This window comes from Hippoglossus hippoglossus, chromosome 3, assembly GCF_009819705.1.
Source record: "Hippoglossus hippoglossus isolate fHipHip1 chromosome 3, fHipHip1.pri, whole genome shotgun sequence".
NCBI classification, from domain to species: domain Eukaryota; kingdom Metazoa; phylum Chordata; class Actinopteri; order Pleuronectiformes; family Pleuronectidae; genus Hippoglossus; species Hippoglossus hippoglossus.
The window spans coordinates 1,424,297-1,438,493 of record NC_047153.1 but is presented as its reverse complement, the minus strand read 5'-3'; the positions used below and the strand labels follow the sequence as shown (position 1 = coordinate 1,438,493).

Sequence of the window (14,197 nt, the reverse complement as noted above, 5' to 3'; positions counted from 1 at the left end):
GATGTCTGCGTGTTAGCTTCGTGTTAGCTTCAGGTTAGCTTCATGTTAGCTTAGGCTGGATACAAATAGAGAACCTGGTTCTGACTAAACGTTAAAATTCATCTGTCCTGTGTCTGTAAATCTCAAAGATTCATCATCTTATTGTGATTTACAAAGTGTTGGCTAAATGAAGCTAATCCTCAGTTATGCTAAACTTCAGATATACAGGTCTTTCTTACAGAGAACAGATCAAACAACACAATTAGACTTGACCTGTATTTTATCTTCTCACCACATTAGACCAGAAGCCATGAAATGAACCTTTCACAGCTGTAAATGTTGAATGGATCTGAAAGTGTGTTTCTAAGATTGTTGGTATCATCCAGTCCAGATTAAATCTGAATAAACTACATTTTTTATATTTATATTTATATTAAATGAATTTAGTTTGTAAAGAAATCACAGTGTTGTTGTAAATCTCCACAGGCTGCACACGACTAAAACCTTCAACCAACCAATTCAGATTTCATGAAATTAAAATAAAGTTTGTTTGTTCATCTCAGTTTCTGATCTTTGTGAGAAGCTCTGAAATCCACCTTTATCATGCTTTTATTTGTAAAGTTGTAACCAGATGATGATGATGATGAAGATGAAGAAGGCCTCACCTGCTCAGCTCCTGCACGAGTCAGTCTGAGCGGTGAGCACATGGTGGCGCTGTGGAGCAGTCACCTGTGTGGCTGCTGGGCTCTGATTGGTCCATGAGAGTGCAGCTCCTGGTGTCCTGGGGACTTTCGGCTCAGTCTCGTGCTGCTCCTGGTTCCAGCTCCTGAGGTTTGATGGGAACGTGGCTCTGGTTCTTCTCTGTGGTTTAAACTCTTCCTCCATCATGTGCAGCGGTCTGGAGCTGAGAACCCTGGAGGACCTGACCCTGGATCCAGGCTATGTGCCCGGGGACCCGTGCACGTCCCTCAGCCTGTCCTCCTCCGGCAGGTCGGGGCAGTCTCAGCCGCACACCAGCACTCCTCAGCGGGGAGCCTGGTGGCAGCACGCCGGCTCTCTGTCCAGCAGGAACGGCAGCTGGGACACGGTGAGCACGCTGCCGGAGGACGCGGCGGACGTCCTGGCCAAGTGTCCGTGCCTGCCGGAGCTGGAGGAGTGTCCCTGGACCGAGCAGGACCTGCGGGAGGTCGTGCGTAAAGTGCCCGGTGCGTCCCTTACCGGGGAGGCAGTCCGCCGCCTGTCCGTCCTGCTGCGGAGGGCTCTCCTCCGGGTGTCCAGGGAGGCGCAGCGGCTGAGCGAGCTCCACAGACGGTGCACCCGCCTGGAGGTGCAGAGCGCGGTCCGGCTGGTGCTGAGCTGGGCTCTGGCCGAGCGGTGCGTCTCCTCCGCGGTCAGGGCGGTGTCCCAGCACTGCATGAGCTCCGGAGACACCGCGCGTCAGCGGGGCAAGTCTGCGCGCTGCGGGCTGACCCTGTCCGCGGGCCGCTTCTTCAGGTGGATGGTGGACACGCGCGTGTCGGTGCGAGTGCACGAGTACGCAGCCGTGTGCCTCGCAGCCTGTTTGGAGACTCTGGCGGAGGAGGTGACCCGGAGGGCGCTGCAGGAGGCGAGGCGGGCGGCGGAGGAGGAGCAGGAGCGGGGCTGCGGGGTCCCCTGGAGCCCGGTGAGCGCGGAGCTGCTGGACGGGGTCGTGAACAACGACCCGGAGCTGTGGGGACTTCTGCAGGTGTACGAGCACCTCATGTGTGGGAGGAATGCCCATGGTGAGTTTACACTTTAAACAGTATAACAGTTATATTTCATTTATCACATTTAAAAACAGGGTTTGTGTTTAACTTCCTATTCATTAACTGTCAAATCTGACTTTTTAAAAACGTTTAGGAAGCGTTTTTTATTTATGTGTTTTATAATCAGTTTGAAGTCTCCTCTGTGACGTCACATTGTCTCATTCATGTTTTATTGGTTTTTAACACTAAACGTGAAATGAACGAACCCTTCCAACCAGGTTCGGTCTTAGTTCGTGATTTGATTGTGTGAAAACCTCACATGTTGACGTCGCCAGTATCTGAGATAATTTAGCTTCCTTTGTGGAGTGGAGACGTGTCCTCCATCTTTCTTCATTGATAATGATGTTCAATAATGATCTCATCATCCCCCCCCTGTTGGCCGTGGCAGCATGACCCCAACAGCTGAGACTGAAGCGTCCAGAGAGAAACTGGGCCTCACACACAGGTCCATGTCAAACCAGGCTGTAGCTCAGGCAGTCATGCTGCCATGAAATTGCTCAGAAAGTAGCTGAGATAATAATACTAGATAAGTGCTGAGAGTTTAAGAAGTTTTCCAGCAGCGTGGAGAGAGTGAAGGGAAAACCCCTGAGACAGGAAACAGGCATTTTGGGTAATAACGGACACGGAAGTGGAAGATGGTTCCTGATAAACGTGTCACTGGGATTATACTGGTCCGGTTAGTTTGATACAGACACAAACAAACTTTCTCTCATATCTCTAGAGATATATTTAGTTTTTAAATCCTCAACATCATTTTTCATTTTCTATTTTCTGACCAAACAATTAAGGGAAAGTGTCTGTCACAGAGCTGTCAGTGGTTTCATGTATTTAATCCTCTGCTGCATGTGGAGTGGAAGAAACATCTCCTGAGCCTTTTCAGGACTTTTTGAATTAAAGTTTAAGATAATCTTCAAATGAACCTTTCAAGCAGTAAATTAAGTTCTTAAGACAAATGGAAATCAACATCTGTTCTGATGTTGGTTTAATTAAAAGCTTAAGAATAAACTAAACTGGACTTTATTGTTTGGTCAGATATTAAATGTTGAAAACCCTGTATCATTTGGACATAAATAAATAGAATAAAAAGCTTTTAGTTTTAAGAATCCACCTCCAAATGAGATTTGACTTGTGAATAAATCAATAGGCTGCTCAGTGGTCGTGAAAACGTAAACACAACCCCACTGTGTTTCTGAGCCTGCTGCCCAGTGCATGCTGGGATACAGGTCCGAACCCCCCATGAGAGCGAGCGAGAAGAAGCGGGTCGAGCGACTGAGTGAGTGTTGTTAGCCTCTGACCCGCACAGACGACACAAAGGAGCTCTCATTCCCGCTCAGGCTGCAGAGCCACGAGGTTCACGGCTCCCAGGTCCGTCTGCTCGGCTAAACAAACAGCCAGTGTAGCTGCTGCTGTCCAGGCAGGAGAGTCTGTCAGCCACACACACACACACACACACACACACACACACACACACACACTAACACACTAACACATACACACATACACACATACACACACACACACACACACACACACACACTAACACATACACACATACACACATACACACACACACACACACACACACACACACTAACACACACTCTCACACACACTCCTTCTGGACATTGTTCGAGGACCAAATGGCCAAATTGTTGCGTCTGATCTGATGATAAAAATAAATCCCGGCAGTGAAACGTGAGAAAACGCTTCCTCTCTGTTTCACTGAGTCTCCAGCTTGTAGCGTCGTTATCGTCCCATCAGCTCGACACTGAGCTCAGACACGTCTGACGAGATCAGATCCACTCAGACACTTTATTGACCTTTTCCCTGCTTGTATCAGATTCTGCAGATTAACTCAGTTTCATTTCACACTAAACGAACCATCAGCTGTTGATTAGCACATGAAACCTGTTTCCTCTGATACTGATGAGAGACATGGACCCGCAGCCCAGCTGATGTCTTCAGGTTAGAATGGATAGAAAACAGGGAAACTTCAGAGAATCTGAAACCAATGAATTTATCATTTTTGCTCAATATGTGACTTTTAAACTCTGATGTGTTGTAAAAACAGAGGAGAAAATATCCAAAAAGATCTGCTGTCGTGTCGACAATTAGCCTCGGAGGGTTTCATCAATCTCTAGATGGCCTGTGTGTGTCTGTCTGTGTTTGTGTGTGCTTGTGTGTGTGTGTGTGTGTGTGTGCGTGCAACAGGAAGTGGAGACGACGCAGCTCTGATCCTGAGTCAGATCCCAGAGCTGCAGTAATCCAACCCTCAGCTCCACTGAACCTCATGTGTCTGTAATGTTCTCTCCATCTGGACTTTGTGTTAAACTGTTGAACAGAAGAAGAGAATCTGACGTCTTCTCAGCTGCGAGTTCAACCAGAGCTGAGTTACTCTCAGATAATGATTCATCAGAGGTCGATGACGTCGCTCTGCTGATGAACGGCTGGACGTGTGCGTGGCGTCTCTCTCAGGCTCTGATGTGAACTCCTCCTCGTCAGACTCCCGCCTTCACTGTTAAACACTGTGTCAGCGGCGGCCTGAACTCACAGCCTCCATCCACACCGGCTCCAGACCTACGACCAGCAGGTTTTAACCAGATTACACTACCACAACAAAGTCTTCCCGCCAATTCCGCCTGCGTGTTTGACATGACTCTGTTGTGTAAAGTTGCGTAAAGACATTATTTACGCTCGGAAAAGCAGAAGTGCCGACCTGACAGAGGATGAACTACAGAAGTTCACGTCTCACTCTTCCTCAGTTCAGCACAAATTAAGAGTGTTGCTGTGAATCCTTCTGCTTCCATTCTTTCCCGGACTTTTCAGTATCGGTGTTTTGTTTGCTCACAGACCAGCAGCAGGTCTTTATTTGTGGTGGCTCACTTTTACTGTTTCAGAAACAAGCAACCAGCTTCACCACAGGCTGAACAGGCAGGTTTACAACAGACTAGTTTTCTTACATTTTCTTATATATATATATATATATATATATATATTTTATATCGGACATAATGTTGGTATTGGACATTTTTTACTCCCTAATATCAGTATCACGGTCCAACGTTCCTTTGTCCAAACTATCTAAAGCTGTTTAAAACTAAAACTCAGATTCTACTGAGGTGTTTCACACACACACACACACACACACACACACACTCACACACTCACACACACCTTGGCTCTCTGTGGTTCTGTTGTCTTGACCAAACACTTGTAGCTTTATACCACTCCAGAAAAGAGCTGTTGTTTTTAGACCTGGTGACTGTGCCTCTGTTTTCATTCCACACACACACACACACACACACACACACACACACACACACACACACACACACACACACACACACACACACACACACACACACACACACACACACACACACACACACACACACACTTTTCTGTTTCATTCAGCCACACGTACACAAGGAGAGAGTGGAAGGAAATGACTTGATCACTCATGATTGTGTGTGTGTGCGTGCCTGTGTGTGTGCGTACACAGGTAGAGAACAGTGATTTGTGCGTTGTGCGCTGCAGACTGGTCTCCTGTTGTGTTCTCATGATAGTTGCCTGTTCGCTCTGTGTGTGTCAACACAGCAGCGTAATCACAACCAATTATCGGACTCACACTCGTGTCTTGTTGAACCGAACACTTGTTTCTCCCGGTCCAGACGGGAGCTGACGTCCATAAAGCAGAGGTGTGTTTCCTGAATCGGGCAGAAACTCAGGCTTTTGTCAAACATCGTTAATCACAGTGTGACGTGTCAATAATGAGCCTTACACTGTTTCCTCTGTTAAGTGGAACACATCTAAAACCTTTTATTCCTGCTTCTGTCAGTAAAGTGCAAAGAAGTCAGGATTTCTGCACAAAACTCCCGTCCCAGTAGTTTCCGCTGCAGCTGATGAATCTGCTCTGTGCACGTCGTTGTCACTCAGGCTGTTTCCATTGTGTTCAGGACCAGGAGTCAGCAAATACCTGATTCAACGGGTCACAACAGATGAGGACGTCCTCAGTGCATCTGTTTTCAGTGTTTTGAGGGTCCCATCAAATCACCTGTGGTCCTGGTGCAGAGAACGTGAGGAAGTTTCAGTGAAGTGGCTCCTGCTTTCGACATGAGCACATTTAGTTTTGATGTCTTTGTACGTCAGCGTCCATTCAAATCCACTTCTGCAGCACAACCACATCAATGTTCTTTGATGGAACACATTAATGCAGATTTTAATATTAACAAAAATCCACATTTATTTATATATATATATATATATATATATATATATATATATATATATATATATATATATATATATATATATATATATATATATATATATATAGACTCTGGGCCAAAGTGACGGACTGATGGAAGTCATCGTCATCGAGACACTGTCACTGAGCAGCTATAAGATTATAATTTAATGTGTGTGTGTTTTCAGGTGAGCTGTCGCTGCCGGCCCATGTGAGCCCATACACGAAGGTTCCCGAGGATTCAGTGGAGAGCAGGGAGGACGCTTACATCGAGCTGGAGCTGCGGACACTGGAACAGGCGCTGCTCGCCACGTGCGTGGGCAGCATCTCAGAGCTCAGTAAGTGTGTGTGTGTCGCTGCTGCCACAGTCGACTCCTGTGTCTGGTGTGTGTTTGTTTAACTGTGACTGTGTCGGGCTCCTGGGACACATCGTTAGCCGCTGCCTGCCCCCCCCCCCCCCCCCTCAGTTACATAACAGCGTGTGGCTTGTATCCAGAAAACAAGGACGCCCTCACACCCTGCTGGCCACGCATCTCATTATGTGAACGCTCGTTAATCTCTGTACCGTCACTGACCTGACGACGTGGTCATGTGACCACAGACAACTTGAACTCAGTTTACTAAAGTGTCCATTCACGTCATATTGTTTTTACAGATTTCACATTGTTACTTTTGATATTTGGTTTAAATGATATTTGATCAATAAACCAACAAAAAATAAAGAATAAACTCCACACACAGGAATCTTGTGTTCATATATAATTTAATAATAATGAGTCACAGTTTCAGACGATGAGTTTCACTACAGGCTTCACATGCACACGTTTGTTTTCTAAGTTAAAGGTAAAGCTGCTTTAACAAACCCTGTGTTTGTGTGCCTCCGTCACTGTGAACTTTGACCTTAGACCCCTGAAATCTAATCACTCGATTTTCGAGTCCAATGACAACTGGTCAAAATTGGAAGAAATTCCCTGAAGACAGATGGAGAAATAATGTTCAAAAGGACAAAAACCCAGATTTGTGAGGCCACGATCATGATGTTTTCTGTCCGTCTGTCCGTCTGCCTGTCTGCAGGTGACCTGGTGTCTCGAGCGATGTACCACATGCAGCGTCTGCGCAGCTCCAGCGCCTGCACGAGCCTCGCCCGTTCAGCCAATCAGCCGTCAGTGTCCTGGGCGCCTGATGCCCTCCGAACGCTCTACTACTTCCTGTCCAGCCCTCAGATGGAATCACTGGAGAGTCCCAACCTGGAGCCTCCAAGCATGACGCTGACCAGAGAGAGGTGTGTGTGTGTGCGTGTGTGCGCATGTGCGTGTGTGTGTGTGCATGTGCGTGTGTGTGCATGTGCGTGTGTGCATGTGCGTGTGTGTGTGCGTGCGTGTGTGTGTTGTAACATTTTCAGTTCCACTCCTTTTATTTTAAGTTAAAGTGAAAATGGTAAAACAGGTTGAGATGATGAAATGACAAAAAAAAAGGAAAATAAATAAAATGATGTCAACAAATAATATATCTATATCAGAGGAAATCAATTATTTTACATGCACAACCATTTTCCATTTTATTCTTTGGACAATAGTTTAAGAGAATTTTTGAATTTTAAAATTGAGACAAAACCTGAAGACGAGTAAAACAGACAGATGAACTGCTCCCTGCTGCCCCCCCGCTCAGGCCCTTCCTGCTGCTGCCTCCTCTCATGGAGTGGATCAGAGTTGCCGTGGTGCACGCGGAACACCGCCGCAGCCTTCTGGTGGACAGCGATGATGTCAGACAGACGGCCAGGCAGCTTCTTCCAGGACTGGACTGTGAGCCCAGACAGCTGAGGTGAGCGGTCGCAGGATGTGACTGAGTGTGTGTGTGGTGATAAGCAGGAGGCTCAGAGTCATTGTGTGTGTCTGTGTGTGTGTGTGTGTGTGTGTGTGTGTGTGTGTGTGTGCAGGTCGGGGTGCTGCTTCCAGTCGTTCAAGTGTCTGGACGCTGAAGCTGCTTCGCTGAAGTTCCAGCTGGACCTGGGCTTCAGGATGCTGTCGTGTGGTCGAGCGGATCTGGTCCATCAGGCCGCTCGGCTCCTGGGAGCGGAGAGCGTCAACACCATGGACGACCAGGTGGGGGCGCTCTTCTTCTTCTTTTAACGTTATGGAATGTTAGCGCTGCAGACGTAATAATCCTGATCCTCTCTGATGCTCATGACTATTTATCACAGGTGTTGTCTTTAGGAAAAGAAAACATAATTTCGACCAATCAGGAGTCAGTCTCAGCTGTCAATCATGACGTCTCAGCCTGTTTTGATAACGATGTACAGGGAGATGAGAACGACCGGAAATGACAGAAACCATCTTTGGCAAACATTTATTTAAAGTCTTAGATTTAGTTTTTGTTGGGTCCATGTCCCATGCTGCTAACATGGAGGAGGAGGGTTTATGACTACACTGCAGCCGACAGCGAGCAATGGTTATTTACAGTCTGTGGTTCAGACATGATTTTAACATAATAATTGAAGGTACATATTTGCAGTGTTCAGTTTATTTGTGTACCAATGCTGTGTGTGTGTGTGTGTGTGTGTGTGTGTGTGTGTGTGTGTGTGTGTGTGTGTGTGTGTGTGTGTGTGTGTGTGTGGTGTGTGTGTGTGTGTGTGTGTGTGTGTGTGTGTGTGTGTGTGTGTGTGTGTGAGGGAATGACTCCTCTGATGTACGCCTCCGCAGCAGGAGATGAAGCGCTGGTGCAGATGCTCATCGAGGGCGGAGCCAATCTGGATCTGCAGGTAGAAACACTCCTGCTGACTCAGCTGTAACTGTACGACCCGGCTGGTTAGTGTGTTTGTGACTGAAGTGTGTGTGGTGTGTGTCTGTGTGTGTGTCGCTCAGGTCCCAGGCTGCTCCGTCAGACATCCATCTGTTCACCCCGGCAGCAGACACTGGGTGGCGCTGACGTTCGCTGTGTTGCACAGTCACTTGTCTGTGGCTCAGGTGAGTTGTGATGGAATGAGAACTGTCCTGATTTTCAGTTCACTATGACGGAGGCCAAAATAAGTCAAGATGACAAAATTACATCTAAAGAAAGCTTAATAATAATGTTAATGATGATAGTAGCATCAGTCAATTCCCTCCATAAGTGTGTTTGATATGTGTTTTATGTAATTCTTGGAAATGAATTACATACAAATTACCTCGTATCCTAATGTCTCGTGTCCTAATGTGCTTGTGTCCTCGTGTCCTCGTTCCTCGGCAGCTGCTGCTGGAGGCCGGAGCAGACGTGGAAGGTGGCGTCCTGCTGGACGACCAGGAGAGCTCCGCGGAGACGCCGCTGCAGTTAGCTGCTGCTGCAGGTATCTTTCCAGTTTCCACAGATATTATAATACAACGTGTTCACATTGACTGGAGCAACAAGCAGGAACGTCCCTGACTCACCAGCTTCAGAGTGTGAAGGCTCAATGGGATTCGAGCTGCTGGTCCATCAGTTTATCGGTTCTAAGAATATCAGCTGTGTTTTTCTAAAGGTTGGCAGCGAGTAATTGGTTTAGTTGTTGTGTTTGTGGTGTTTTGTGCATGTTGGGTGAAGGTGTTGGAGTAAGATTAGATTTCTATTAAGCAGTATTTCAATTTAAGTCTCCAGGAAACTAACGTGAAGCTCCGTCCTCACTGACACGGTTTAGTTCTAAAACAAGTTCTAAACTGTTGCTATGGTTACGCCTGTTGTCCACACTACTGAGTTTTGTCTGAATCAGAGACTTTTGGCCTCGTTTGTGTTTAAAAACTCTGTGTTTGTGTTTTTTTGTTGAGGTGAAGTGTGAAACTGAAGATGAGCAGATTTCTCAAGTTGTCGTCAGTTATTTTGTGTAATGAATGAATCCCCATGTTCCGTCCCCTCAGGTCACTATGAGGTGGTGAGTCTGCTGCTCGCCCACGGAGCCGACCCTCTGCTCAGAGTGCATCATGGGAATTCCCTGACATCACCGCTGTATGAAGACATGAACTGTTTCAGTTACGCTGCCGCTCACGGACACAGGTGAGACTCCGCCTCCTCTCACAACTGAGATGATGATGATGATGATGATGATTGCTCAGCTTCATCGCCCGTCTCCTCCTCTACAGGAACGTTCTCAGGAGGCTGCTGCTGCAGCCGCAGCACAGGAAGGAGGATGTTCTCTCTCTGGAGGAGATCCTGGCTGAAGGAGTGGAAGAGGAGGAGGAGGTGAAGACTCCTCTTCCTCCTCCCGACTCCTCGAGTCGTGTTCCCAGGCTGTGTAAAGCCAGGATGAAGGCTCTGCAGCAGGCGGCGTACTACAGCGCTGAGCACGGATACCTGGACGTAACCATGGAGCTCAGAGAGATGGGTGAGAACGATGATGTCATCTGACGTCGGCGGGATCACGTGACGCTGGAATTAATCTCAGTTTATAATCTGTGAGAATCGGATGATGCTCATTAACCATTGTATTGAACAGACAGTCGAAACATGTTCCCTGACTGGGAATCGAACCTTCTAACCACTTGACCACCAGGGAGACGGACATGTTCTGACCTCCCCCATCTCCCCGCTGTGCCCAGGTGTCCCCTGGAGGCTCCACATCTGGCTGGAGTCTCTCCGCAGAGCTCGGCAGCTGTGCAGGGACGAAGTGACCGTCTCGCTCCTCACAGGAGTTTCCCTCCATCAGGACAGAGGACTACAACCCCCGAGCTGCTCTCCACAGGGATACCGCTGATGTTCAGCATGTTGGAAACCAGCAAGGTACCACACCCCTCCGTCTGTCCATCTGTCCGTCCGTCTGTCCGTCCACTCGTCCCTCTGAGCGCTGCGTCCTGAGGGTTGTTAAGTGACAGGACACAGACCGTTGTTTCAGTCTGTCTTTGCGAGGAGCTGAAGCCTGAGTTTTTCTGTCAGGACAGTTTAACGTGGTCCTGTGGTTTTTCTCTGCAGGATTATGTGATAACCAAGCGTCTGGCGTCCGTCTTCTCTCACTGCTACGGCTGTTGTCCTGTCCACTCCTGTCCCGCCCAGTGGACTCACTCTGTCCACACAGCTCGGTAACACGTCGCTGACGTCGACCTCTGGCTTTTACTTTTCTTCTTCCAACTTAAACACTTAAAGGATTTGATGTGTCTGTCCTCAGATGTTCATTTCCTCAACAACCAGGAGATGTCTGACGTGACGTTCATGGTGGACGGACGTCCATTCTTCGCTCACCGGGTGTTGCTGATGTCGGCCTCTGAACGGTCTGATCTCTGACCTTTGACCTCACACGTATTAAACTGTGTCTGTTGTCCTGTGATTAAGAGACAAAGAGTTTCTGCCTGTGAAAATATGTAAAATCATCTTTTTAACTCTTCAAGGCTCAAAAGAGACAAAAGTTTAAACAATATATAGGAATGAAAGAAGAATCAATATCTTACATATGATAATTTCTATTACTATGTTACAAATTCAAACAAAAAACCTAAAGTCTTATAGCATTTAGATATTACTGTGCCTTTTATACTTTGTGTACTTTTACTACTGTAGTTGAACAGGAACCACCTCCTGTGGTGGACAGCAGCTTCAGTCCCTCCAGATGTTCCTGTTATTTAATTCACAATAATATGAGTAAAATAAAAACTTTCTTTAATGAACTCGGTCTTTTGTCCTGTTTCAGTTTTCCGACGGCTGCTCAGCGACTCCCCCGACAACATCATCCACATCAGTCACGTGACCATACAGCACGTTCCAGGTTCGGCTCAGATTCACTTCCCGATGTCAGATTCACTTCCTGAACTCAGATTTACTTCCTGAAGTCTGATTCACTTCCTGAACTCAGATTCACTTCCCGAAGGTCAGATTCACTTCCCAGAGTCAGATTTACTTCCTGAAGTCAGATTCACTTCCCGAAGTCAGATTTACTTCCTGAAGTCAGATTCACTTCCCGAAGTCAGATTCACTTCCCGAAGTCCGATTCCACTTCCCGAAGTCAGATTTACTTCCTGAAGTCAGATTCACTTCCTGTCGTCAGATTTCACTTCCTGATGGTCAGATTCACTTCCTGAAGTCAGATTGACTTCCTGAAGTCAGATTCACTTCCCGAAGTCAGATTCACTTCCTGTCGTCAGATTCACTTCCTGTTTGGTGTTAATGTGACTGAAGCTGATGAAGTGTGTGTCTCTGCAGATGATGATGAAGGCTTTGTACTGTGGAGGAACAGAGGGAACGACTCTCTCTCAGTCCGAAGCCGTGAAGGTAACGTCACTCACACGTTTCCTGCTTTTTCTCACAGCTCATCTCAGTCTGATGATTTTACTTATTCACCAGTTTCCAGTTTCCTGTGATTAAAACCCTGATGAGCTAAATAAAAACTCTAAACCCTGTTGTTTAAAATCAACCTCCTGAAACCTGAAGTTTCTCTGAAGACAACATTTACTAAATTGTATTTCTCAGCCTCTGAAGCAGAAGGACACATTGATAATATTTTTTGAACCTGGACACTTTGTGTCTTTGAGTCTCCACTTGATGAGTAAAAACACAAGCTGAACATATAAAGTATGGAAACTTGGAAATTCGATTTATTAGACTTTATCTTCCGACACTGATTTGGATGTTTTTGTTTTTGTAGCTACTTCCTGTTGCCACATTCTTCCAGGTCAGAGTTCTGCAGAGAAGCTGCGAGACGACGCTGTCGCGAAGTCTGACGCTGGACAACGTGGTCAACATCTACCAGACCGCCAAGGTACGAAAACACAGGCTGGCGTTAATGTGAGGCGAGAGGGCGGAGTCACGACTCTGCCTCTTGTGATTGTGAGACTCTTTATATCAAATCTAATGTTTTATTCTGTGTTCAGTCTTTAATTTATTTGTATTCCTGTGTCTGCAGCACCATGGAGCCGCTGAACTCTGCAGGTTCTGTGAAGGATTCTTCCTGCAGCACATGGACCTGCTCCTGGACAGAGAGGACTTCCACCGCCTGCTGCTAGGGGGCGCCGGTCAGCAGCTGCTCTGCCCGGGGACGATCGTTCAGGACGGGGACGTGTCGCTCCTGAATGATCTGAAGGTGGCGCTGATCCACAGACTTTACACCCTTCACCGTGTGTGTGGAGAGTAGAAGCTGGACTGAGCTTGTGAGTGTGTGTGTGTGTGTGTGTGTGTGTGTGTGTGTGTGTGTGTGTGAATAGTAGCCATACTGTAAAGTGCAGATGAATCGAAGACTGAAAACTGTTGTTTTATTTATCAAAGGTTACGTGTGAAGGATTTAGTGACATCTTGTGGTTAAGTTCCAGACTGCAACCAATAATTACCCCCCCCCCCCCCCCCCTCAGAGGGTGACGGAGGAACTACGTTGTCGTGCAAGAAGCAACAAGTTTCACTTTAAAGTAACGAACAAAGATTCTTTCAGTTGAACCTGGAAGTCGTGATCCTAATTAATGACGTAGAAATAAATTTGATAATAAATCTTTCAAGTCAATTTAGCAAACTTTCCACAAAATGTCCTTGTTTTTTATATTTCTTTGTTTGGATTATTAGATTATTTTTAGATTCTAGAAGTTTAACTTGTGTCAGAACCAGTTGAGATAAACGTGTAGAAAACGTCACCTCAGGCCACTTGATATAAAAGAAACATATTTAAACTTTTACCAAAGCTTGAGACGATGTTTGCTGACGCGTGTGAAACTTTTAAAGACGAGCATCAGAACTTTAAATACATGAGACGTCAGATTCAAACTAATTTAAATGTGTAACTCTTTAAACATCGGTGTCAGTAAAAGTTGCTAAGCTAACAGAAGCTTCTGTATTTGAGACTTTAGGTTCTGAACTGAAAATAGTTTAGATGAATCTGACGCTGCGTTAAAAAGGAACAAAGAAGTATTAGAGGAATAAGTTATATTACAAGGATTTAGGTTTGAGAATAATGTCATAATTTAACAAGAAAAAAGTTAAAGGGCTATCATAAAAAATAAAAGCTGTACTTCAATGTAAATAAAAACATCTTTTAAGAAATAATTTAAATTCTCGTAAAATCACAATATTACGACTTCATTTTCATAAAATTACAACTATTCTTGTGATATTAGAACTTTGTTTTTATAAAGTTATGACTTTATAGGAATACAGTTGTAATTTTATGATAATAAATCAGTTTTCTTTTACGAGGCCCGGATACGTAAAACGACTTTATTGACTTTAACGATCGACGTGTCCATGTTATTTTATTTCTAAGACGCTGCAG

The 14,197-nt window shown here is 46.0% G+C and overlaps 1 protein-coding gene across 1 annotated transcript; it reads left to right on the top strand.

The window, feature by feature from the left end:
* Nucleotides 1-811: 811 nt before the first annotated feature.
* Nucleotides 812-13,647, top strand: LOC117752668 (ankyrin repeat and BTB/POZ domain-containing protein 2-like). The gene is given in 21 exon segments (XM_034570213.1): nucleotides 812-1,742; nucleotides 6,201-6,350; nucleotides 7,087-7,294; nucleotides 7,681-7,833; nucleotides 7,949-8,114; nucleotides 8,681-8,770; nucleotides 8,874-8,975; nucleotides 9,238-9,334; nucleotides 9,879-10,014; nucleotides 10,101-10,342; nucleotides 10,557-10,645; nucleotides 10,647-10,679; nucleotides 10,681-10,737; nucleotides 10,927-10,995; nucleotides 10,997-11,033; nucleotides 11,120-11,222; nucleotides 11,640-11,697; nucleotides 11,699-11,713; nucleotides 12,148-12,216; nucleotides 12,590-12,703; nucleotides 12,848-13,647. Coding segments are annotated over 21 exon segments (3,093 nt in total). The 5' UTR covers nucleotides 812-865; the 3' UTR covers nucleotides 13,076-13,647.
* The last annotated feature ends 550 nt before the right edge of the window (nucleotides 13,648-14,197 follow it).